Raw genomic sequence first — 23,858 nt, forward strand, 5'->3', positions numbered from 1 at the left:
CAGAAACATCAGATGTGAGTTCTTTTTCTATCTCTCTCACATGCCATTAGTCATGAAGTTCTTTTAGTTCTTAGAAATCTCACTGAAATGCGGATTCCTCTCCAGCCCTCTGCTGCCTTTCAGCTCTTACCTGTCCATGTTCTGAAGATCCCAGCTGGCCTTTCTCCCCCTTTCTCCCTGCCATCCTCCGTCGTCTGTCTGGAGTTAATCTTCAGGACACGTTTGAGTATGCTACACCCCTCTCCAACAGCTCTGTGATCTATGTAGAGAGACAATGTAGCATAACTAATAGGAGCACGTACTTGAACTAGACTGCCTGTATTCCAGCACTAGCTCTACAACTTCCTGGCTCTATGAGCCTGGGTGGGTGACCTAACCTGTCTTTGTGATGGCTTGTCTCCATGGGCTCTTGTGAGAGTTATGAGTTAGTAAAAAGGCTTAGAGTAGGGCTCAGCACACTGTAAATGCTAAAAGGGCTAGCTAGCTGTTCTTAATGTTTGTGACTAAAAAGGGGAAGTAGTAATTTAAAGACTTGGGAAGGGGCTGCACCAGCACAGAAGTTGGGCTGAATGCCATCGTTGGAACAAGTTATAGGTTAATAATGTACTCATTAGCAATTGTGAACATCAATATAATAAGACTAAGCATATTAAAGGTAAAAGAGCCACTTACGTACTTAACTCTCCTCAAGTTTGAAGATCCCTGGCTGGTGTGACTCAGTTAGTTGGCCATTGTCCCGCAAACCAAAAGGTTGCTGGTTCGATTCCTGGTCAGGGCACATCCTAGGTTGTGGATTCAGTCCCAAGTCTGGATGCATGCAAGAGGCAGTGAATCCATGCTTCTCTCCCACGTTGATGTTTTTCTTCCTCTATTTCTCCCTCCCTTCCCCTGTCTCTAGAAAGAAAAAAAATCAAAGAAACCAAAACACTGAAGAGATGTAATGTCAACTTTGCAGTCTATTAACTGAGGTAGATTAAACTAATAGATGTATCCTGTTAACTATGAGGATACTGTCTTTGGTATACTAATAACAAAATGAGGCTTTCCTTAATCCTGCTGTGTATTTACTATCACTGCCCTTTTACACTGAGGAAACCAAGGCTCACAGAGGTTAAGTGATCTGCCCAAGACCTTTATGGCCAGTAAATGGTGAAGCTGAGATTCAGACTGATGAGCCCACTCTCTTACCACTAGAATCTTGACCTTACTTTATTGTGGAATCTCCATTCTTAGAAAAGAGCCCCCTTTCTTGGGCATAGAGGAGCTCTGAAACGGGGTGGCTTTGTGAAACTGAGTGGCAGAGAGTTTAGGTGGGTATTTGGACTTCTTTGCTGTCTTCTCTCAATCTCTAGCATGTGACTCTTCAGCCTGGGATTGTCCCATCTAGGTAATGCTGATGTTGAATATTTTCTGTTTATTTTAAAGTGGTGTTAGTGGCTCCTTGTAACAGAAAAATTGTGGATTACTCCTGGCAGATCGCAGTCAGGTATTGATCCCCGTCTGGCCTCCCTCTGTCAACTAGTGTATTAATGGATTGCCTGCCTTGCCGTCTGGCCGGCGCGTGCTTGGGAAGCCGTGCTCCCTGATCAGACCAAAGAGCAAGAAAGATAGCATTTGTGAGAGAAAACCCTCAGATACAGATAGTCATCCTGATGTGTTGAAACACGGTGAGATAGGTCCGTCAAAATGAAGGGAGACATTAGTGATAGATGCATTGGTTTCTTGTGTGCTTACTTTTTTAAGGCGGTGATTATTCCCTTGGGGGGAAATGCTGAAAAGAAACAACAACCATACAATAATAGATAGCTGAGCAGTGAACAATATTTCCAAGGTCATTAGTAAATGTAATCCCTGAATATCGCTTTGGCCAGCGGTGATACAACTGTGTTCCATGGGGAGGGAGAGGGAGTAGGAGGGTGAGGTGAAAATCCTGGCATTCCCTAATGAGAACGTCATTTGATAATGCTTGTAACTAGAAAATCAAGTAACATATAAGGATGTTATTAGATATGTGGAAGGTAAATACCATTTTATGTTTGAATTATTTTCTAGAAGATCTCCTTGTTTTAAGTAGTCATGGGTAAACTGTGGCTTTTAGTTTTTAGTAAATTAGAGACTAACGTTATCTTAAAATGTTGACTGTCCATTGTTGAGGGATTCAAACATCTGAGGGATCACACATCTGTGTGATTTTTTAATGTGAATGTATTGTTTTTTATGCTGTAATAACAAAAGTAGTTTGGTATAAGGAGCTTTTAAAATACCAGCTTTTAAAATGGCTGGTGTGCCTCAGTGAATTGAGTGCCAGCCTGAGAACCAAAGGGTTGCCGGTTTGATTCCCAGTCTAGGGCACATGCTTGGGTTGCGGGCCAGGTCCCCGGTTGGGGGTGCACAAGAGGCAACCACACACTGATGTTTCCCTCTCTTTCTTCCTCCCTTCCCCTCTCTAAAAATAAATAAATAAATAAGTAAATCTTAATAAAATATCAGGTCCACCCAAGAAATAAATCAATCTTGTATTTGGTTTGGGGCATAGATTTAGAAGTACAAGTGCTTTAAGCGTTTAGAGAATTAACTAAGACACTGTTTCTGTTACTTAATTAAACGATGCCATGTCACACTAAATTTGTTTTTACCTTTTTCTGCCCAGGTTCTGGAATTAACCTATCTTATGGGTTGAGATTGGACTGGCTGCTCTTGTCTTTGAGGGAGTTAGTGGAAGGTGCTACATATCCAGTGCATTTTTGTTCACGAATCCTGAGGGGCCACCTGCCCGTGCAGGTGCTGTGTTAGGCAAGAAGAAGGGTCAGCCGAGTGGATCCTTTTCCCTAGGTGACCCCGCGGGGCCACGGTTGAACTGGTTGGTGAACAGCACGAGAGAACAAGAACACTGGCAGTTTGAGGTGCAGGTGGCAGTGCGGATAGTGTGAAGATGGACTTCATTTCACTTTCACAGCTATAATACCAGTATTGGTGAGAGTGTGAGGAAAACCTGTTGCTCTTCTGATAGTGATTAAAAAGTAACTGGATACAACCTTTTTTTTAATCCTTGCTTGAGGCCATGCTTAGGGGGAGGGAGGGAGGAACGGAAGAGGGGAGAGAGAGACATCTGTCAGTCACCTCTCACATACCCTACCTGGGACCGAACCGCAGGCTAGTATGTGCCCTGACTAGGAATTGAACCCACACTTTTTCAGTCTGTGGGATGACTCTCCAACCAACCAAGCCGTGTTAGCTAGGGCTGGATATAACCTTTTTGAAGCATATTTAGGCACTATCAAAATTTGGTATATATCCCTATGACTCTGAAGTTCTACTTTTAGAAATTGCAGACAGAAACTTGAAAAAGTACAGCAGGAGACATGTACTGGGTTTTCCCTTATATAACATGGCAGTGGCAAAAAGCTAAAAACAAGCTACCTGTCCACTAATGGGTACTTATTTAAATTACGGTACATTGATACTGTGCAGGCGTTACAAGGGCAACCGCGGGTGGTGGAAGACTTAGATCTGTGAGTACTGATACAGAAAGATGTCCTCCAAATACTACATGGAGAACGGTGTTTACAGAACAGTTCCACCTGTGTTTCTGTGATGGTGTGAATGTGTGTGTATAAACTTTTCTATATAAAATACAAACAGTAGTGGTATTTAGGCAACATTGTAGTGTCTGGGCATTGGGACTAGAGGGTTAGGGGATGGGAAAGCAGCTTTATCCTCTCCCTCCCCCCCATTCAACTTTAAAGATATTAAAAAAAAAAAAGCTCAAAACTCGACTTTACCAGGTGAGATTTTTTAGTTGCATTGAAAGGTGTTCTCAGAACTGCACTCTGTCCCCTGATTTTTGGCCCCAGAGAACTGTTTGTCTCAGTGGCACCTGAGCCCATCAGTCCGGCTGGTCCCCACGGCACAAACATGAGAGGGGGAAACCTAATCGTTCTGTCACCTTTTCAGTGCCAAATTTCTTACTATGTATACACCCACTGGTGTATGTGTCTAGGTTTGTCTTCTCTTGTTTTGCTAAATAACTTTGATTTTTCTTTTCACACTGTTCAATTACTCAGGAATCACTCCTTGTGAGAAATTTGATTTTTAATTTCATGTACTGCATAACAGTACAATTTTTATTCTCTTACTGTTTATGCATATTTAAATCTCGGACTTCTGTTAAATGATTAGGCTAGCTTTCATATTATTTATCACTTCCATATTTCTTATTTGTATCTGGCAACCCATTTGTGTGGGAATCACTTCTGTTGGTCTTGAGCTAGCAGCCTCACCAGCGTGGCTGGGGTGGAAAGCTTCCTCTCTAGGCTCTGTCACCTGTTACTTGTGTGATGCTTAAAATAGCTCCAACCACTCTTCATCCTGTATCACGTTACACACCTAGTTTATAGTCCCCTTTCACCTCACATTTCTTGCCTTTCCAGGGTTTTCTGCTTATTTAATCATATTGGGGTTGTTATATAGTAGGGTGTTTTCTTTAAAAGCAATTTTTTCTCCAGTTAAAATTTTTATTTCTTTGGCTTATTTCCACTATGGACTCTTTTAAAAAAGCAACATTCCAGTTTCTGTTGAAAGTTTTCATCCCAGTTCTTTCATCGTAATTATTCATAAAGGTAATAAATAAAGGTAGTTTCTAAAAGCTGTTTGAACATATCAAATAGGATATTTTCCTGCTAACTACCTTTTTGTATAGGTTTTTAATACATCATTTTATTCACTTTTTTATTAAAGTATAGTTGGTTTAGGTAGTTTTGCCACAGAATCTCAGTCAGGAAGACACTGCTCTTTTCCATACCACTTTAGATTACCTTTCCATCCTCCTCTGTGTTTATCCAGGCCGTTGTTGAACTTCCAGCAGATAATTGCTACTGCCTCTTGTAAGTCTCCCAAATGGATAATGGAAACGAGACTCAGTTGAATGAAGGCATATTCGTTTGTTTTGGAGTGCAGAGTTCTCTATTATGTGGTAGACTGCACTTGAATCTGGCATTCTGTCGAGTGTATTCATCCGCAGTTCACCTTTTTTTCAGTGTAAATCTTGACAGTGATCTTGAACCTTTCCTTATTCCTTTGCACATGGTATTGCTTTAAACAGCCTGAGTCTGTGCTGCTCTCCTTCCCCTTACAACTTTTATGAAGTCAAAGTCATTAATATTTGACACCTACGTGCAGTGAATGTGGAGTAGTGGAGGGAGCCGCAGGCATCGATCACTGCTGTCCTGGAAAAGAACTGGGAACGAGGAGGCACTGGGACCGGAGCTTGAGCACATGATGTTAGGGGTAAAGTAATGGTGTGCGCATGTATGTTACCTTTCCCCCTTTCTTTGGGTTTATAGGCAATATATTTGAATTTTAAAGAGCTTGCTGTAAGAAATTCTGCTTGAGATGACTGAAGTCATAAAATTATGATGGGGAATCACTGATCTCTAGAAATGTCCGTGACTTTGGGATGTGTTGGCTGAGAAGAGGATGCCCACACGCCTGAGATCCCCTCCTGCTCGTCGCTGTGATCCCTTGTCCCCACTCACTCACGACCTTCATCTGCTGCATGGGTGCCCCGCCGCTTGGGGTTTGCTAATTCTTTATGCATCACTTTGCAGTTATAATATGCTATATGTTACTTAAAGAGGGCCAAAGAAAATATTTCCTTTAAAATGTCACTGATTACTGTGAATGACTCACACGTGCCTCGATTAGAACATCTGTGGGTAGGGATTATTGAACACTTAGCTTAATTCTATTTTCATTGAGTGGCAGTGCAGTCTACATTTCAAGTGTTAGGGTAAAAACTGGTCTAATGTATTTGAAATGAATAAAGGAAGTAAAGTTCTCAAAGATTTTCGGGAAAAAAAAAACGTTGTAAACGTGAACACCAAATACACTGCATAGGTATTCCAGAAAGCCCTGTTAAATTGTGCTTAGCCATATTTACTGAGAAGCCACTTCATGATGCACTTTGTCCTTTGTGGGTGGTGCAGAAAAGCAGACAGCCCAGAAGGGGAGGTTGGGGGTGTAGTAAATGAGATGGCTCCATTAGAATTTTGCAGAGAGTCACCTAGCTATTTGCATGTTTCTGTATCATTTGTGGGGAAGTTATGTGTTGCCTGTGACTTTGAAATTTTCAAGTTCAAATGCTTTTGTCATCCTTACGGTTATGATTTATTTCTTTTTCTTCTCTAGCCTACTATGACTAGGTCACCTGCCTTTGGAGTGACAGGGTTCCTTCCTCTTGTCCACTTCTCTGACGTGTGGACAGTGGTGTTGTCTATCTCCATCCTGAGAACATGCAAACTGGACATTGTGATTAACTACCACAATCTTTTAATGTGTCCCACCTTCTAAAATTCTTTTAGAAGAATTTAGAACACTGTTTTTAGATCATTTGTTTGGATTTTATTTGAGGACTTGATGTCTCTGGGGTGTCTTGTGTCTTGAGAATCTCTCCTCTCTAGTTTGGAGTGGTGTTCCAAGTTTGCAGATTTTATATCGGATGTTTGACTAGCTGATAGTTCTTCGACGCTGAGCATCACCTTTCCATAGAAATATAGCCAGATATATACATACAGTTTTCCTGATTTTATGAAAAGAGAAATGGTAGGTATTGGAAATTAAATAAAAGCAAATAATTTGTTTTTATTATGAGTTTTTTTAAGTGTACAAAACTAAAGGTTAGTTTCATGAATTCCCATCACCCAAATTAAAAATTTTCAATTATTGATATTTTCTCACATATGTATTTTTCTTTTTTCTGAAATATTTTAGGACATATTCCAGACATTGTTGTCATTTAACCCCTACATATATCAGTGAGCCCCTCTTAAAAATATGGCCATTTTCTTAAATAAATCCATAATGCCATTATACCTAAGAAAATAAGCAACTCTTTGGGAAGTTAGTTTATTGTTAGCATATCTTTGAATCAAGCTATACCAAGGAAACAAATTAAGCTTTTGACTAACCTTTTATGAGTTAAGAGGAATATATTGTTTAATGAACCAATATACTATTAATTTATTTACATGTGTAAATTTTCAGTTAAAAGTAAATAAGATTCACTGTTGCTATAAAATAGCAAAGCAGTAAAGTTTGTTTATTAAAAGAACTGTTTCTATTTTATTAATACTGACTTCTAATATTTTGAGGTGCTTAACTGCAATATGAACTTTTTATTTTATTTATTTTTTAGAGAGAGTGGAAGGAAGAGGGAGAGAGAGAGAAACATTGATTTGTTGTTCCACTTATTTATGCATTCATTGGTTGCTTCTTGTATGTGCCCTGACTGGGGATCGAACACTCAGACTTGGCATGTCAGAACGCTTCTCCAACCAACGCTCCAACAGAGCTACCCAACGGGGGCTGGAATATCAACTTTTTAGAAAATATAAATCTTATTTCTGTTTTGACTACGTCGCCTTGGTCTCAAGATGGCATTGTTTTACCGTATTTCCCTCTTGCTTTGCTCTCTATTAACTTGTTCTGCAACTGAGTCATCTCTGTTTGACTTTGTAAATCTGCTTTGTAAAACATTTTGTTGGGGGTAGAGGGAGGCTTAGATTTCCTACACATCTCAAACACTTCCTTTTTCTAAAACCTATTCGGAAAAAAAGTGTTTTCCTTATGACTTAATTTAAAAAAATTTTTTTTTACTCTATTATTTGGGAATCTGTTGGCAGAGGGATGCATCCAGGGAAGACCTAAGTTACAGAGGTGATGTTCCCATTTTAAAAAAGAACATTTACTTGGACCTGGCCAGTGTTTACTTTGGTTTCTGACTTGGAATCTTTAAATGAAAGCATAACACCTGAGGGGGGGAGGACTCTCTTCCAAGGCTAGTGTGATTTTCAGTTTCCTGAGTGGGCGTGAACTTGCTTGCTATTCAATGAAATATAATTACATTTTGTGACTATAAAATATGTACATTATATCCATACTACACAGCCATGAAAAAGCAATAAGTAGTTATACACATCAATAAGAATGAATTCTAAAAATTATAATGTCAATTTTTAAAGAAGTTAGGCACAAAGGAATACTTAATCTCTGAATACTTTTATAAAACAAAGAAATGGGAAAACTCAAAAGTTGTTTTTAAATATATGCTACTATTTCACTCCTTAGATTATGAGTCTTTAAGAGTTTAGTGTATTGAAGTAAATTGTGAAAGTTTTTTACTTCTGGACAGTGCATTTTGAAATGGCTATTTTTAATGTCATATGCCTCCTTCAGAAGTTGTTGGCAGCTTCAGCCAACGTAGTTTAAGCCTGCAAACAAATACCTAAAGTTTATCTATTTTGTGCACTTTACTTATTGGAGAATGTCTCCCTTAGAATCTATGTACCCTCATTTTTAAAATAAATTTTCCCAAACTTTGGTTATCTGAATTTTTATAGCCCACCATAGATACCTTTTAAGGGATGGTAGCCCAGTGACAGCCTTAGACTTAGCTGAAGAAGTAAGAGAAACTAGGGGGAAAAACTTGCCAGTACCTTTAGCATAACAGGATCAGAAATTTTCTGTAGCAGAAAATTTTATACCTTACTAATTTCTTAAGGGTATCATTGTATTGTTATTCATAATAATAGCATCAACAAAGGCTGTTTTCTTAGTATTCTGCTTAAGAATGTAGAAGAAAATGCTCTAACCGGTATGGCTCAGTTGGTTGGGCATCATTCTGCAAAGTGAAAGGAAGCCCGTTCGATTCCTGGTCAGGGCACGTGCTTGGGTTGCTGGTTCATTCCCTGGTCTCCGTGCATGCGAGAGGCAACAGATCGATGTTTTACTCTTGCATTGATATTCTTCGCTCTCTCTTTCTCCCTCCCAACCTCTCTGTTAAACAGACAAACAAACAAACAAACAAACAAACAAAATCCTTAGCCCTGGCTGGTGTGGCTCACTGGATTGAGTGCTAGCTAGTGAACCAAAGGGTCGCTGCTTTGATTCCCAGCCAGGGCACATGCCTGGGTTGCAGGCCAGGTCCCCAGTAGGAGGCGCTCAAGAGGTAACCACACCTAAATGTTTCTCTCCTTTTTCTCTTTCCCATCACCTCTCTAAAAATAAATAAATCTTTAAAAATGTATCTTTAAAAAAGAATGTAGAAGAAAACAAATTTTTCAACATTATAAAAATTTTGTATCGCTTAGGAAATTTTAGTCATGTGGGAATTGATTTAGCCAGACTTTTGTGTATTTATTTTACATTAAAAAAATGAATTGCCATTGTGTCAGATGCTGGGCCAGGTACCTTTGTAGATATTTCATCTTCAACATTCCCCCCACCCTTTTTTTTTTTTTTTTTTAAAGATTAGGAAACAGGTCAGAGTTAGTGATTTACAAGGTAATTCTTTTAAATCATGTGCTTTCCAGCTGCCTGTAGTATATTGCCACTTGGTTTATCCATTTATACTGTAAATTATAATGTATTCAAAACCAAACTTAGCATCTTTCATAAAAAACTCACTCCTTTTGCCCTGTGTTCTACTTTGCCATTAATAGTATCACCTCACCTGCCTGACAAGGCTAAAACTATACTTAGATCTCAGACTAGCAGCTTCGGGCCATGGCTGTCTTACAGCTTCATTCATTTGTTTTTTTAATTAATATTAATTTGTGTGCGTACTGTGTGCCAGAACTCTTCTAGGAATGCGGCGGCACTAACCAGCCAATCCCAGCCTTTCCGGAGCTGGCATGGAGACTGGTGGTCAGCAAGCGGAAGGAGACTACAGAGATGCCAGAGAGGTGGTGGGAACGGAGCGGTGTGCAGCTGTGAATAGGGTGGTCCCAGGAGGCTTTGCCAAGAGACACGCTGGAGCATGTGTGCTTTGTGTGTGTTTAGAAATTGGGAGATGAATTTAGAACTCTCGTTTCTTCTTTCCTCATGAAAATGCGACATTCTAGCCACACTGGAGCTCTCTCCTGGCTGTCCCATGTCTAGTCAGTTGCAGAGCCTGAAAAGTCTCCTTTTAATCTCTCCCATTATTCCCACAGCTGTTACCTTAGTTGGGGCCTTGAACGCTGGTCTTTGGCTGTTTTGCTGTAATTCTGTTTCTTACACTTGCAGGCAGTTCTCACACCACAGCTCGGTCATCTCTGTAAAGCACAGCCTTGTGCACTGTGCGTGGAACTGCCAACTGTCTGCCTGTTCACCAGATGAAATCCATGTTTCGGGGCTCTTTGTAATCTGGTCTTGGCCTAGTGTTTTAATACTCCCCATGGTCTACTCATCAAAATAAAAAGGCAGTGGCTCATGTTCCCTGGACACATCCTGTGCTTTCCTGTCTTTTGCATTAAATGCCTTTCCCACCTGCACATGTCAGATCACACTGTTCTTAAGGCCTGTGTAAATGCTTGCCTTCCTTGGCAAACCGTCTCTAGCTCTTCCCCCAAGCTGGAACAGATCACTTCCTACTCTAAACACTAGTAGCACTTTGTGCAAACTTTCCCATTTACTCTTAGTGAAAGATCTCATGTCCCCTTGCTAAACTTTAAGCTTCTTTAATGCAGGTTGTTTTTAAGAGATTTTGTTTTCCTTAAGGCACTTATGTAGGGGTGGGATGTATATATTTAGTAAACCAACTTTTTAAAAAATATCCTGCCCTGGCTGGTGTGGCTCAGTGGATTGAGCACGGGCTGCTAACCAAAGGGTTGCTGGTTCGATTCCCAGCCAGGGCACAAACTGGGTTGTGGGCCAGGTCCTCAGTAGAGAACATGTGAGAGACAACCACACACTAATGTTTCTCTTCCTCTCTCCCTCCCTCCTTCCCCTTGTCTCTGAAAATAAATAAATACAACCTTAAAAAAAATCCTCACCTGAAGATATGTTTATTCATTTTGAAAAGAGGGGAAGGGAGTGAGAGAAACACTGATGTGAGAGAGAAACACCAGCCAGTTGCCTCTTGTACATGCCCCAACTGGGGACCTGACAGCAACCCAGGCATGTGCCCTGACTGGGAATCGAACATGTGACCTTTCAGTTTACAGGACGACACTCCATCACTGGCCAGGGCTGGTACAACAAGTGTTTTGTTTCATTGCTTTTAGTGATAAAGGGAGAGAAACATCGATGTGAGGAAGAGGCATTGACTAGTTACCTCCCGTACACACCTGGACTGGGGACTTGCGTCCAGACCAGGGATCAAACCTGCAACCGTAGTGTGTGCCCTGACTGGGACTCGAACCCCGCAACCTTTCGGTTACAGGATAAGGTTCTAACCATCTGAGCCACACCAGCCTGGGCTAGTAAACCAGTTTTTAGTAGAAATAACATCCATGATCTTTTGTGGATTTAATAGGTGTTAACTCAGTGTAACAAGTTCCTAGTTATGTAGAGAGTGTTGTTTGTTTGCAGGGGAGGCAAGGACTAAAACTGCTTGAATTTAGGAGCTATGTCACATGTATTGTTTTGTTCATTGCTCTGAACTTGTATATCATTACCTCTCTCCCAGAATGAATTAAATGAATAAAAAGATGTCCTTTTATTCTTTATATGTATGTATTTAATCACTGGTAGAGAAGCCTTTTCCTCCCTTTCCCTCTGCTTATTTTTTTAGTAGCTTTTAGTTCTGCTTTTTTTGTTATTCCTTTGAATGTAGTTCCCTGTCTTCCTAACCTGACAGACACCTTTAAAAATCTTTTTTTTTTTCAATTAAACTTCATGTTATCCAGGAGCCTTTGCTTATTGTACATGATTGTTTTTCCTTATAATTTAAACAAAGGCACATCTTTATTATTTTGCCCAGAGGCTATTTTTCATGGATATTCAAAAGCCATGCTCATCTTCCCTCAGTGTGGTTGGATTTTTCTTAGATAGCCTTTGAAGCCACTGAAATTTGATTTTTCTGGAGTGCAGCTATTGATTTACTCTCCCTTTATTTTCTTGGTTGAGGGATAATTGACACACAACGTCAGTTTCAGGTGTACAGCATAATGGTGCAGTGTTTTTGCGTACTGTGAAAGGATCACCACAGTGAGTCTGGTTTTAACATCCCTCGCCTTAACATGGTTGCAGAATCGTTTTTTGTGGCGAGAACTCACGATCTACCCCCGGCAGCTTTCAGGTGTGCAGCACAGCACTGACTGTAGTAGCCACGCAGTACCTCATACCCCATGACTTGTTTTAGAACTGGAAGTTTGCACCTTCTGACTGTCCGCCCATGTTTCCTACCCCCAGTGTGGTCATCTCTTTCAGTGTGACATCCTCGTTTTCTTACACACCGGATCACATGGTTTCTTCCTCAGGCTAACTAGTGGACCTTAGGAGAATGTTGGATCTTTTCATAAGCTTTCAAGAGAGCTATAGTAGCTAAGTTCTTCTAAATTGTCTGTGCTTGTTAAATACTAAAGTTAGGACAATACTGACTACATTACTTTTTTTTAGTACTTTTATTATGGAAATTTTCAAACAAATAGAAGTAGAGAGAACGAGAGGATGAACCCCCGAGTACCCATTGCTCAGATTCAGTAATTACCAACTCAGAGCCCATACCATTTCTTCTGTGTCTTTCTCCCAACTCTACCCACAATGGCTTATTTTGAAACAAATCCTAGACTTTCGGCATTAGTAAATATTTCAACCTGTCTCTCTTAAGGAGAAGGATTCTTTATAAACATAACTCCCAAAGTATTATTTTGTGATATTTTACACATTAATGAATTAACAGGTATACCATGCTATTTTCAAGACAAATAGTGAAGGTTGCTGAGTTTCTTTAGGTGCCCTAGTGTGACTAATCTCCAGGAGACTTGAAAACAGACTGGCCCGAGCACACAGAGAGAGGGCCATGCAAATTGTGTCTGCCTTCTGCAAAGAAGCACATTTCTTTACCCCACATCGTGACTTGGTGGACACAGCTCAGGGCTACACTCTTTTGTTTTATAAAGTCATTATTAGGAAACTTCAAAAACAATGCTGTCTGAATCCCACGTCCTTGACTTGTGACACGGGCTTGTGCCTTGGCTCCCTTTCTGGAAAGTTCCAGAATTATATAAAAATTATTTCTGAAATCCTGATAGACACGTTTTGCCAAGAATGTCAGTTATCTCTTGACAGTTTGGCATTAGCCTTTAAATATTAGATTGTGTCATCATAACACCTTTCAGGGAATAAGGTGGTGGGTGGCTGGCATTTTAAAAAGTAAAATGAACTCGGGTTCCTAGCAATGTTAATCATTAGTCTACTGAAAATGCTGATACTATTCTGTAATAGTGAAATGCTAAGTAAGTAAAAAGCAGTATGTCACAAATAACTTTGGTGAGAGGTGAGTAAAAAGTGATTTTTATGGGTTTAATATATTTTTATCAGTCTATATCTATATCTGAAGGATATGTTCAAGCTTTGAAATGGAGAAAGTAGTGAAGGAAGCTTCTTGTGAGTTCCACCAGTCTGGTAGCCTGGCCAGCATATTTCAGAAATAGATCATTATTTTTGTCATTGTACCCTGCCTTCTCATTGCCTTCCTTGCCCTTGCCCTTGCAGCAGAGAAGAGAAAGAAACTTGTGGTCTCTACCATAAATATATATGGTAACAGCAGTCAAGTAATTCTGTATTTTTTTGTGGACAAGTTATTCATTTGTGATGATGGAATGGCTTATTTTTAATGCAGTGTTTTTCATTCAACTAAACTAAGATTCTTTTTTCCATTTGATTTAATGTCTGTACCCCACTCCAAGGCAGCATAAATTTAGTGCAGCTTCTCATTTTACCAACTTGGTAGAAGTTTTAAAGGTTTCATTCAGTTTACTTTTAGCTTTTCATATGAAATGGACTGTAAGAACTCTTTAATTTACAGAATAGTGTGTAATTAAAGACCTAGTGTTACCTGGCACATGGATTGTACCAGGGATTATGGGAAAGAGGAGGTTTGGGGCATTGATTTACGATCATGGGGAAGAGGAGGTTTGGGGTGACTGGAAAGGAGAATCTTTGGAAATCGGATAGAAGCACGGACTGTATCCCAAACAGACCACACAATGGAAGAAACCTGGATTTATTGTGTCATGTAAAAGATAGAAAAGATTTCTTCCATTTTCTAGGAAGAGAGGTCCATATGGATAACTCATAATTTTAAATCTTTAATGGAGAGGAATTACCATAGGTCATGGCCACCCATATTAAAAATTTCAGTAAACAGTGAACAGTGAACATTGTTTTTAGAACTTTCTATTAAACAATAAAATATATGCAAAAAATGCATAAATAATTTTTGTAGCTCGATGAATGGAATAATAAAGGTGTAATTAGCACCCTCAAAAGTCCCCCTCAAGCCCCTTTCCAATTATCACAGTCCCCTACCGGCCCTAATTATTATTAGGATAACCACTACCCTAATTTCTAATACCATTGATTCATTTAGCCTGTTTGAAATGTGTGTAAATGGAATCTTACCATATAAGCTCATTGGTATCTGGTTTCTGTCACTATTAAATCTGTGAGACTTGTGTGAGGGGGGACCCAAAAATAACCAGAATTTATTTATAAAATATTGTGTATTTAATCTTACATATTTAAACTTCAGTCGCCTTCAAAGTACTCTCCATTTGATGCAATAACACCTATCGAGACTGTTTTTACTGCTCAAAACAGTTAAGGAATGTGTCCATTTTGATGCCTTTTTGTGCATCTGCCGTTTTTGTTTCATCTCCACATCTGCAAAAAGTTTCTTCCTGAGGACTTTTTTCATCCGTGGAAACAAAAAAAAAAGTCACTGGGTGAGATCGGGTGAATAGGAACGGGGGGGTCACTGGGGCCATGCTGTTTTTGGTCAAAAACTGCTGAACACTCAGTGCAGTGTGGGCGTACACTCATAAATCACCCATCGTGAAATGGGCAAATGTGTTGAGTCTTCAAAAAAAAATTGACTGAAGCTGACCACAGCTTCTCACCACAACATCAGCTGGTGCACTGATACAGATGGTTCCTAGCGGGGGAAGCCTGTGCTACAAAGGGCCCGCCCTCTAGAAGATAATTGCAGGGTTTTTTGGCTGGGGGGAGGGGGGGTCCCTGCTTGTTCCTTTATGTGTAGCAATTTATTTTTTATTGGTGTATAATATTTGGTTGGGTGACTGTACCATAATTTACCCTTTTTATTGTTGGTGAACCTTTGGTTGTAGCCTGACTCTTGGATGTTACACACAGTGCTGTGAGCAGTCCTAGACGTGCGCTGTGGCGGGCCGAGCGGTACCCACCTCCCGGGAGCCGCGCCGTGGGCGCAGGGTGCGCACGTGGGCAGCCCTGCAGTGCCAGGTCTCCCAGGATGGAAGCCATCTCGCACTCCTACCAGCAGTGCCTGGTTATTTTTAAAACATAACTTCGTTGGAGTGCAATTTGAATAAAAGAGTAAAATCATTTTAAGTTTTGGAATGTAGTGCTAAATTTGTTTTCAGGAACACTAATTTATATGCCATTGAATGAATACTAGGTTTTATCCAACTTTCATCTTTCAATTTATAGTGAAAACTGTCTCAGTTCTAAACTAATGAGTTAACTTTTGATGGCTTAATTTTGCTCATTTGAGGCTGTCCTGGCCTTGTTTGTTTGTTTGTTTCCTTCTTTTTGACCATTTGTGCTTACTGCTTTGTAATAACTCATTTTTTAAAAATCTAAATTTTTGGTCATATGCCATGATTTTTTTTCTCTTAGTTTATTCCTTAACTGTCTCCTACAATATAGAAGTTTTAAATGTGTGTATGCTTACATCTGCTGTTCTTTTCCTCTGAGGTTGCTGGCTTTGGTCATTCTTATGAAAGCCTTTTTACCCCCCAAGACTTTTTTTTAAAGTGTTTTCTTTGAGGACTTTATTGCTTGTACTTAATTTTGTTTACTGTAACTAGATTTGATTTTTTTCTTTCCCCAACATGAGGGTGCTTTGTAAAGTTTTAAAACAATTTAAACACGTTGTACTTCCGTGTGTTACCTTAGTGGTAACTTGGGAGTGTTCTGCAGGCTGACAGAGGGTGACTGGACAGAAAGAATTGAGTGTACCACAGCATATATGTGTGTGTCATTTGACTGTGAGAAATGAAGCCGGCTTTCCAGGGTGGTTACTGTTTGAGCCGTTTCAGTGTGCATGCTGCTAAAGTAGTTAGATCAGGTTTGCGTAGATAACCCATTTTATTTAATATCTCTGGTGGATGTTGTTCAAGGCTCTTAAACAAGGACTTGGCCAAAAATACACCCGGCTTCTCTGTTCTGTGGTTTATAGCACAGATGATTGGGGAGTCCAATACTTAATTTCATACCTTTAAAAATGTAGTTTTTCTCTATTTAAGAGATTGTTTAAAAATTTCTTTGGGTTCTTTCTCTTTTGTGTAATCGTGCATGCAGTTTGCACTGCTGATTAAGACAAGGCCAGTCTGTCATATCTTTTTTTTTTTTTTAATGTTATAGTGGGCTTTGTGAGCTCCCCAAAGCACCCTGCACCCCCCCCCCAACCACCTAAAAGTCCTATCCGTTATTATGGGGTTAGATCGCAGAGCAGAGACATAAAATAGTATTAGACTGGTGTTAATCGATATTAGCCGTCTCCTCTACTGAGATGGATTGGCTTGGTTTGTGTAATGCATCCTAGTACCTTAAAGGAGTGAGCGTCTCAAGGACAGGCATGATTTTGAGGGAGAGAACACAGAAGTGCTGTCCTCTGTGACTGTGACCCCAGAGCCCCGGAGTCTAAGGGGGAGAGAGGTTCAGGAGGAAGGGGAAGAGTAGGCCACAAAAAAAACTTCAGACAAGGTTATGTCATTTTTTTTTTTTTATTTTTTACTGGTCTTTTGCATTTGGCAGTAATACTTACAACAAGTTTGTGTCTCTATTTTGATTATTTTCTAAGCCAGGGAGAAAACTGGGGACTTTCCTTAGTGAATTCATACATTAGGAGCAGAACATTTCCAGTTTAGGAGAAGCGTGTTTTCCCGAGAACCTGAATTTGACTAAAGGAAATACTGGATATATGTTAAAGGTTCATTGTGGGTCTGCTGGAAAGGAGAGTACCAAGGGGAGAAAAACGGAGTGCCGTTCACTTATGGACAGTATGTACAAAAAGTCATCTTAGTCATTTTACATATTAAACTCATTTAATTCTCACAGAAATCCTATAAGGGGTGTTTCCCTGATTTGCAAGGAGAGACCAAAGGCTCGGGGAATCAGTTCACGCTGTTTTGTCTGGGCTCACAGACCTGGCAGGCGGCAGTCCTCCGAGCTGAACACAAGTCTCTGCATCTTTAAAGCCTGTTCATGTTCTTTACACAAGAGCGTATATTGCTTCTAAATTACCAGAATTACTGTGTTTATTTATATCTTATCGATTCATATGAATGTTGATGACACTTAAAATGGCATGTCTGGGAGGTGTCACTTGGAGTTGTTCTAGGTAATACAAAGCTGGTGTAATTTCCTTTACCTTCCACCTTAGCATTGAGAGTAAGCATGAGGTCACCATCCTGGGAGGACTCAATGAATTCGTAGTGAAGTTTTATGGACCACAAGGAAGTAAGTACACTTGTCGCTGTGCGTCCTTCTGTTTCAGTCTTATTCTCTGTAACAGACAATGAAATGTCTAAGACAGATGGTAGTGTGTGGGGTTTTTGAGAAGTAAATTTTCTTCAACTCTCGAGCCCGTGAGGAAATCTTGCTGTTATCATAGTAAATTCATATGCTCTTTTATCTCTATGCGACAGTATTAAACATGAATTGTGAATTCTGGCTTTTGTATGGATGACTACATTGACAGTTTAGGAAAATGTTTTTTATAGTTTTATTTTTGTTCCTGGTGTATGTATGTATTTATTCATTTATTTTGAGGGGCACATGGAGTAGATTGAAATGGGAGGCTATTACTTCCCAAAGAATTGGAGAGTTTTTAATACTTTAAAGAATCCGGTAACTTGGAGGGAGGGGGGAGAAAGTAAACCTTTGCTTATTTTCTGTCTTTTAAGAAAAGTATTTTGTTCTGAAAACAAGAGTTATAGGAGGTCCCTGATGCTGAAGGGAATTAATTTGCAAGGTTTTCAAAAGATATTAGGATTTAATATTTAATTTACACTCAGGTTTATTTTCAGATTTGGAGACATATTTCTAATGTATAACATTTTAACTTTTCTTTCAGCACCATATGAAGGCGGAGTGTGGAAAGTTAGAGTGGATCTTCCTGATAAATACCCTTTCAAATCTCCGTCTATAGGTAGGTAACTACCCGGCTTCTCTCCTTAGAGAGTTTTGAAATCAAAGAGAAAAAGACAAAAAAATCCTCTGTTTAACAACCCGTAAGACCATTAATTTCAGAAATGGTTTGTTAACTGACTTTTTCCTTTTTTGGCTTTGGTTAAATTAATCAGTGACTGTTTAGGAGACTTCTATAATGTGAGAGAAGATGTTTAAATATACCCTTTGCCTGATAGTAATGGTTACAACTCTAGATTTTTCTGTCAGGGTCAGATTAAACAGTTATAAGACTCACTGTCCATTTAGGCTGTTGGCAATAAAATCGTAAATATATCTTAAGTTTCATTTTAAATGCCAGATTGTTGGAATTAATATTATATAGTATCTGCTCTGTTTCTGCCAGTCAAAAATCCTCTCTGTATCCTACTTTGTTCTGTTCTGTTCACTGCAGCTCTGGCTACCTAGCAGCGAAATTTCCCTTTTCTGTTCTCTTCCCTCTCAGTCTTTTTGATCCTTTAAACAGCCGAAGAAACTAGAGTAGAAACCTCAGTGGGATTGTATGAAGAAGTACTTTTCCTCATCTTCGTCTTTCTTCTGCCCTGATTATTGACATTTTTAAGGTGTTACGGCCATTAAGGTACTTGTGACAATTTAGATACTTTCGTGTCAGATGCAGTAGAGGTTGTATGACTGAAGGTTGATGCCTTACAAGTATTTTGAGATTGTAGAATGCTAGCAATTTAGCCCAGGTAGTAACTTAATCCAACTTTTAAAAATTTTATTCTGTAGACGATTTTAAAACATTATAAGATATTGACCGACTTCATTAAAGAAGAAAATAAAATTGAACATAGTGAGCATTCTCTGACAGTCCTGCTGAGCCTCACGTTCAGAATTGCCGGCTCCACAATGTCTTGCTGCTGCCGCCGGCTTGTCTTGGGAACTCATGCGCGGTCTCGGGGAGACTCGACACACAGCCCTGCCCCAGCACGAAGGTTCTTTAAAGAGGTAGATCAGAGATGGTCTGAACTTCACGCTTTGATTCGAGGCCCCCACAGTTCAGCCTAGGATAAACAATGCAGAAAAGTTAGGGTGGTCACAGACTAATTCCCAATCAACTGCAGCAGCCTCTCGCCCGACATCTAGCTGCTTTATGTGCTTTGGAGAGCTTCATGCTCTAAAAATACTGCAGAGCATCTCTAATTCCATCTCTAGCTAGGAACTGTTAGTGCTCATGTTAAGAATAAACTGATTTCCTTTTACAGTCCCTTAGGTGAGTTTTCTCAACTCAGTAATTGAGAAGTACTTTATGGATAATTGAATTGGAAGTATCCCAATGCTACGAGGGTCTCTGGGTTTTAGAGTCATATCAGACGGCGAGCTAGGAGGAGAGCTGTCAGGTGTTGTGTCTTTGAGACAGTCCCGAAGGATATCTGTTTTACTGTCTGTGTAGCCTTGTCCCCGAGCCGTTCTAGGGTGGTGGGATATAGGTTCCACTCAGGTCGGGAGGGCTTTCCCATCCTGTTGTGGTTTCCTGTCCCCCGTTTATTTCTGGACTTCAGGGTGTTTCTTTACGTAGGCATTTTAAACTTGATGCAGTTGAATGATGTAACCTTTACAAACAGAATGTGTAGACCATGTAGGTCATTTAAGATTATTTCATAAATACCTATTTACTTAGACTGAAAAAATCAAGACTAAAACTTGGCATGCTAAATCTAGTGTTTTTTTTTTTTTTTACCCCAGATTCCTAGTCTGAAAGGAAACAGTGTAGCTTGTTGAAACTAACAGTGAACCTATAGAAATGCAATTGTATATCCTGTAGAAATGTAGTTATTTCTCAAGCCTTGTCTTATCGTATTTTTCCAGGTAATACACTTGTTTCATCATAACTTTCAAAGTGAAGATATCTATGCTTTAGACATTGTCTATTAACTAACGACACAGCAGAAGCCTATGTGCTTTCTTAAATTAATGGTGTAACATGAAGTTGGTCGGGACAAGTGACTAGGCTAATTTAACTTCTTAATTTTTTCTTTGCCTTACTGTGTGCGCTTAGAACTTTGTAATACCTATAGATGCGACCCATCTTCTCTTAAGGAAGTAGATCTAGTTGAAATATGTGTACAAGCTGTCCTTGTTTCCTCCAAAGGAAGATTGTGTAAGAGAGTTTTAATCAGCTGTGTGGGGTGACCCATTTTCAGGCCATCAACAGTGTAATTACTGTTGGTATGTGCTTTAAATATTTCAGGGGGTAGTGGCTCACTTAGAATAAGCAAAGCGTCCTTTTTGAGTTGTATAGATAGTTGTAGAATTGTACAGAAGGGCAAGGAGATAAGAAAAACCCAGCCTCAATGTTCTTTGTAAAGCCTGCCTCTTGTAGTGTCCATGCAGGTATACAGTTCTTGAGCCAGATTTTGAGCTCTTAAAGATTGAGATGTACAAATTTAGATTAAGCATCTTTAGTGCTTAGATCTTGAAATTTAAACGTTATATGTAGTTCTGTCTGGGCCGCTCATTTGATTTAGAGGGCCCTGATACCACCAGGTGCACTAGTTCAAACTCCGGTCAGGAGCAACCCGTGAACGCACAACTGAGTGGAACAACAAATCGACATGTGTGTATGTGTGTGTCCCCGCCCCCTCACTCTCCTCTCCTCCACCTTTCTCTAAAAATCAATTTAAATTTTTACAAAACATGTTTATATATACTTTTTTGTTGGATATACATACATACACACACACACACAATTTGTATACATGCTCCATATCCAAAATAGGAATGTAAGAAAGTCCAGGTGAGCAAAAATCAAAATGTCTCATAATTCTCTCTCTCAGTGGATGTTGTTATTTACTTTCTGGGGAATGTACTCTAAAGCGTTTTTTCTGCGTATTTAAGTCACAGTGTATCTGACATGCTTATCTTTGGGATGTCCTCCAAATGTTTGAGAGAGTTTTCAGTAGTTACATGATTGCATGAGGTGTAACTAAAAATGTTCTTTTAAGAACAATTTACATCTTTAAATAAATATTTTTTCAAAATAGTAATAAAGCTACTTCAAATTCTCTTTGGAAAGAGAAGGACTATAAAAAGACACTTCTAAGAGGTTGTGGACTTACTCTTACAATCTTGATGCTTTGAAGCTGTATATACATTTTCGAAATGGCTAACAGTCATTTAACCACAGAATAAGGCAAAGGAAAAACTGAGTAACAATTGGAGTAAAAAATGATAATACCATAATGAAACTGACTTTAGTTTAAGGATTATGATTTTCTTATAAACTGGCCCAATGGGAGTTTTCAAAGAGAAATTATAAAATTCCTTTAATCAGTTGAACATCATTGAAATATTTGCTTAGTTTTCTTGAGTGACTACTTTGAAGTAAATCGTGTTTGAATCTGTAAGTCTGATTTATTTGCAAGTTCAGACTGACTTAGCTTTCTCGCTCAGAAACATTCCTAGAATGCCTGGCCGGGCTGCAGGGTGGCGCCAGCGGAGCACAGCTAGCTGAGAGGGGCTGGTCAGAGGGCTGGTTACCAGGAGAGAGTGGTTCTGAGCCTGGCTTTGCTTGATCGTGAGAACAGTCCTCACCTGACCTGTTGTTTCCTCTTCTAGAGAGTGAGATACTGTCATTAATTAAATGGACTCTGCATGTTTGATACTGACCAGTGTGTGAGATACTCAGGGTATCTGGCATTACTGGGTGATTAAGAAGGTTGTGCAAGCTTCCACTAGTGAGGGAGAGAAGGTCAATGTAAGTAAAGTACCCCACACGCTTTAGTCACAGTGTGTCACTGCTTTTCAGGAGGGAGAGAAAACATATGGAGGAGATAGGCTTTCACAAGAAAGATTGTTTCCTGTGTGGAGAATATAGTCTTTACAAAGCTTCAGAGATGTGAAAGTACACGTAAGGCCTTTAGAAATAGTCTTTTCAAAGCCCCAAGTAATTGGTAGTCCGTGGAGATTGTGTTCTCTGCAAAGAGGTCGCTGCACAGGCTGCCGTGTCCCGTGCTCTAGACGCACAGGTTGCAGCATCACACACGTGCTCACTCCTCCGTCAGGAGAAAGTTTTTGCCCAAGAAAACATGCTCTTGCAGTTGCCATGGGGGGAATGAGTGGTCTCGTAAAGAGGGCAGTGCAGAGCAGTTCTTTGTAAAAATGAAAACTAACTGGTAAGCATAAGATACGAAATGGTTTTATGTCTAATACAAACAGAGCAGATTTAAAAATGAGAGAATATACGATCTATTATATTGACAGTTTAGACAGTGTTGGCGAAGGTATTACGATGCAGCCAGTCTAGCAGTGTATGTTGATCAGTAACAATTTTACATCTTTTGGGTGATTTTACTTAAAAACTAAATCATCTCCCTGGGTGGTGTGGCTCAGTGGATTGAGTGCCGGCCTGTGAACCGAGAGGTTGCCCTTTCGATCCCCAGTCAGGGCCTGTACCTGGGCTACGGGCCACGTCCCCCGTCCCCACTTGGGGACATGCGAGAAGCAACGGATGGATGTATCTCTTGCAGATCGATGTTTTTTCCTTCTTTCTCCCTCCCTTCCCCTCTCTCTAAAGATAAATAAAAAATAAAATAAATAAATAAAAATAAATAAAAAATAAAATCTTTAAAGATAAATAAAAAATAAAATCTTTAAAATCTGAAAGATGTGCTCTAAGATTATGTGCAAGAGTATGTAAATTGCAGTGTCGTTTTTAAAATCTTAAAGTCAGAAGCATCCCAAATGACCTAGTTGATATTAAATTATGACACATCTTAATGAACAAAATATTTTACAGCCTTTACTCATGTTTTAATACATCTTTAAAGGCACACACAGGAAAATGTAACTTTATATAGTGTAACTATTTTTTTCCATGCAAATTCTAAACACGAATGCCAAAATATTGAGCACAGTTGTCGTTGGTTTAAGAGGATTAAAGATATTTTTTTTTGTAATTTTCAATAGTTTGCAAGTTCCCTTTTATTCTAAAAGTAAACATTTTTAAACATATGGCAAATGCTTGTCTTTTGAAATGTCCTGTGTGTGTCCTTGTATGAATCTACGCTTTTCCTGTCATTGGTTCTGGAAAGCCACAAAGCTATCCTTGGCCAGAATTCCCACCTGGTAGCTTGCTAAGGACCTACTGACCCCCACTTCCCACCAGCCTCCTTTCTCTTTTCCTTCAGTGTTAATTATGTGTGTGCATAAGGTGATACACTGTTTCTTCCTTTGTCTTTCTGATTACAGTTTAGCTTACTCCTTGGTTACTATCTTCATACCTTTATACATAACCTATTCTTTACTCCTTTTTCTTTCTTTTCTTTCTTTCTTTCTTTCTTTTTGCTTCCCCTCTTTTCCCTTCTCTTGGGCTGTTGCCTCCAGCAGTTCTTACCTGCTTTTCTCTTCAGTCTGACTCTCTTCCCCCTGTGTTTCCTCCCTTGCTCAATTTTTCTCTTCATTTGTACCCAAGAAAGGTGCCTGCTCGTAGCTAATAATAGCAGTACTACTTTTATTAAAGCTGAGCTAAAGGGAAAACAATTATGTCTTCTAATGAAATACAGACGTAATATTAGATTTAAAGGTTTTAGCATCTAGAAGTCTTTAAAGCATCTTGAAGTCCCCTTCAGGATCTTCAGTAGTCTTCATCAAATCATACTTACTTATAAACACTAGCATTTAAGAGAAAGTTAAGTTGTCAT

The 23,858-nt window shown here is 39.5% G+C and overlaps 1 protein-coding gene across 2 annotated transcripts in view; it reads left to right on the plus strand.

Moving 5' to 3' along the window:
- Window positions 1–23,858, plus strand: part of UBE2H (ubiquitin conjugating enzyme E2 H) — a 103,637-nt gene that overhangs the window by 44,091 nt on the left and 35,688 nt on the right. For both annotated transcript variants that reach the window (XM_045855591.1, XM_045855592.1), the window contains exons 2-3: window positions 17,408–17,484; window positions 18,101–18,175. In XM_045855591.1, the coding sequence (XP_045711547.1) occupies window positions 17,408–17,484; window positions 18,101–18,175 (152 nt within the window). The remainder of the gene's footprint in view (window positions 1–17,407; window positions 17,485–18,100; window positions 18,176–23,858) is intronic.

The sequence above is a fragment of the Phyllostomus hastatus genome, unplaced genomic scaffold, assembly GCF_019186645.2.
Source record: "Phyllostomus hastatus isolate PE091 unplaced genomic scaffold, TTU_PhHast_1.1 phas_scaffold_114, whole genome shotgun sequence".
Taxonomy (NCBI): Eukaryota; Metazoa; Chordata; class Mammalia; order Chiroptera; family Phyllostomidae; genus Phyllostomus; species Phyllostomus hastatus.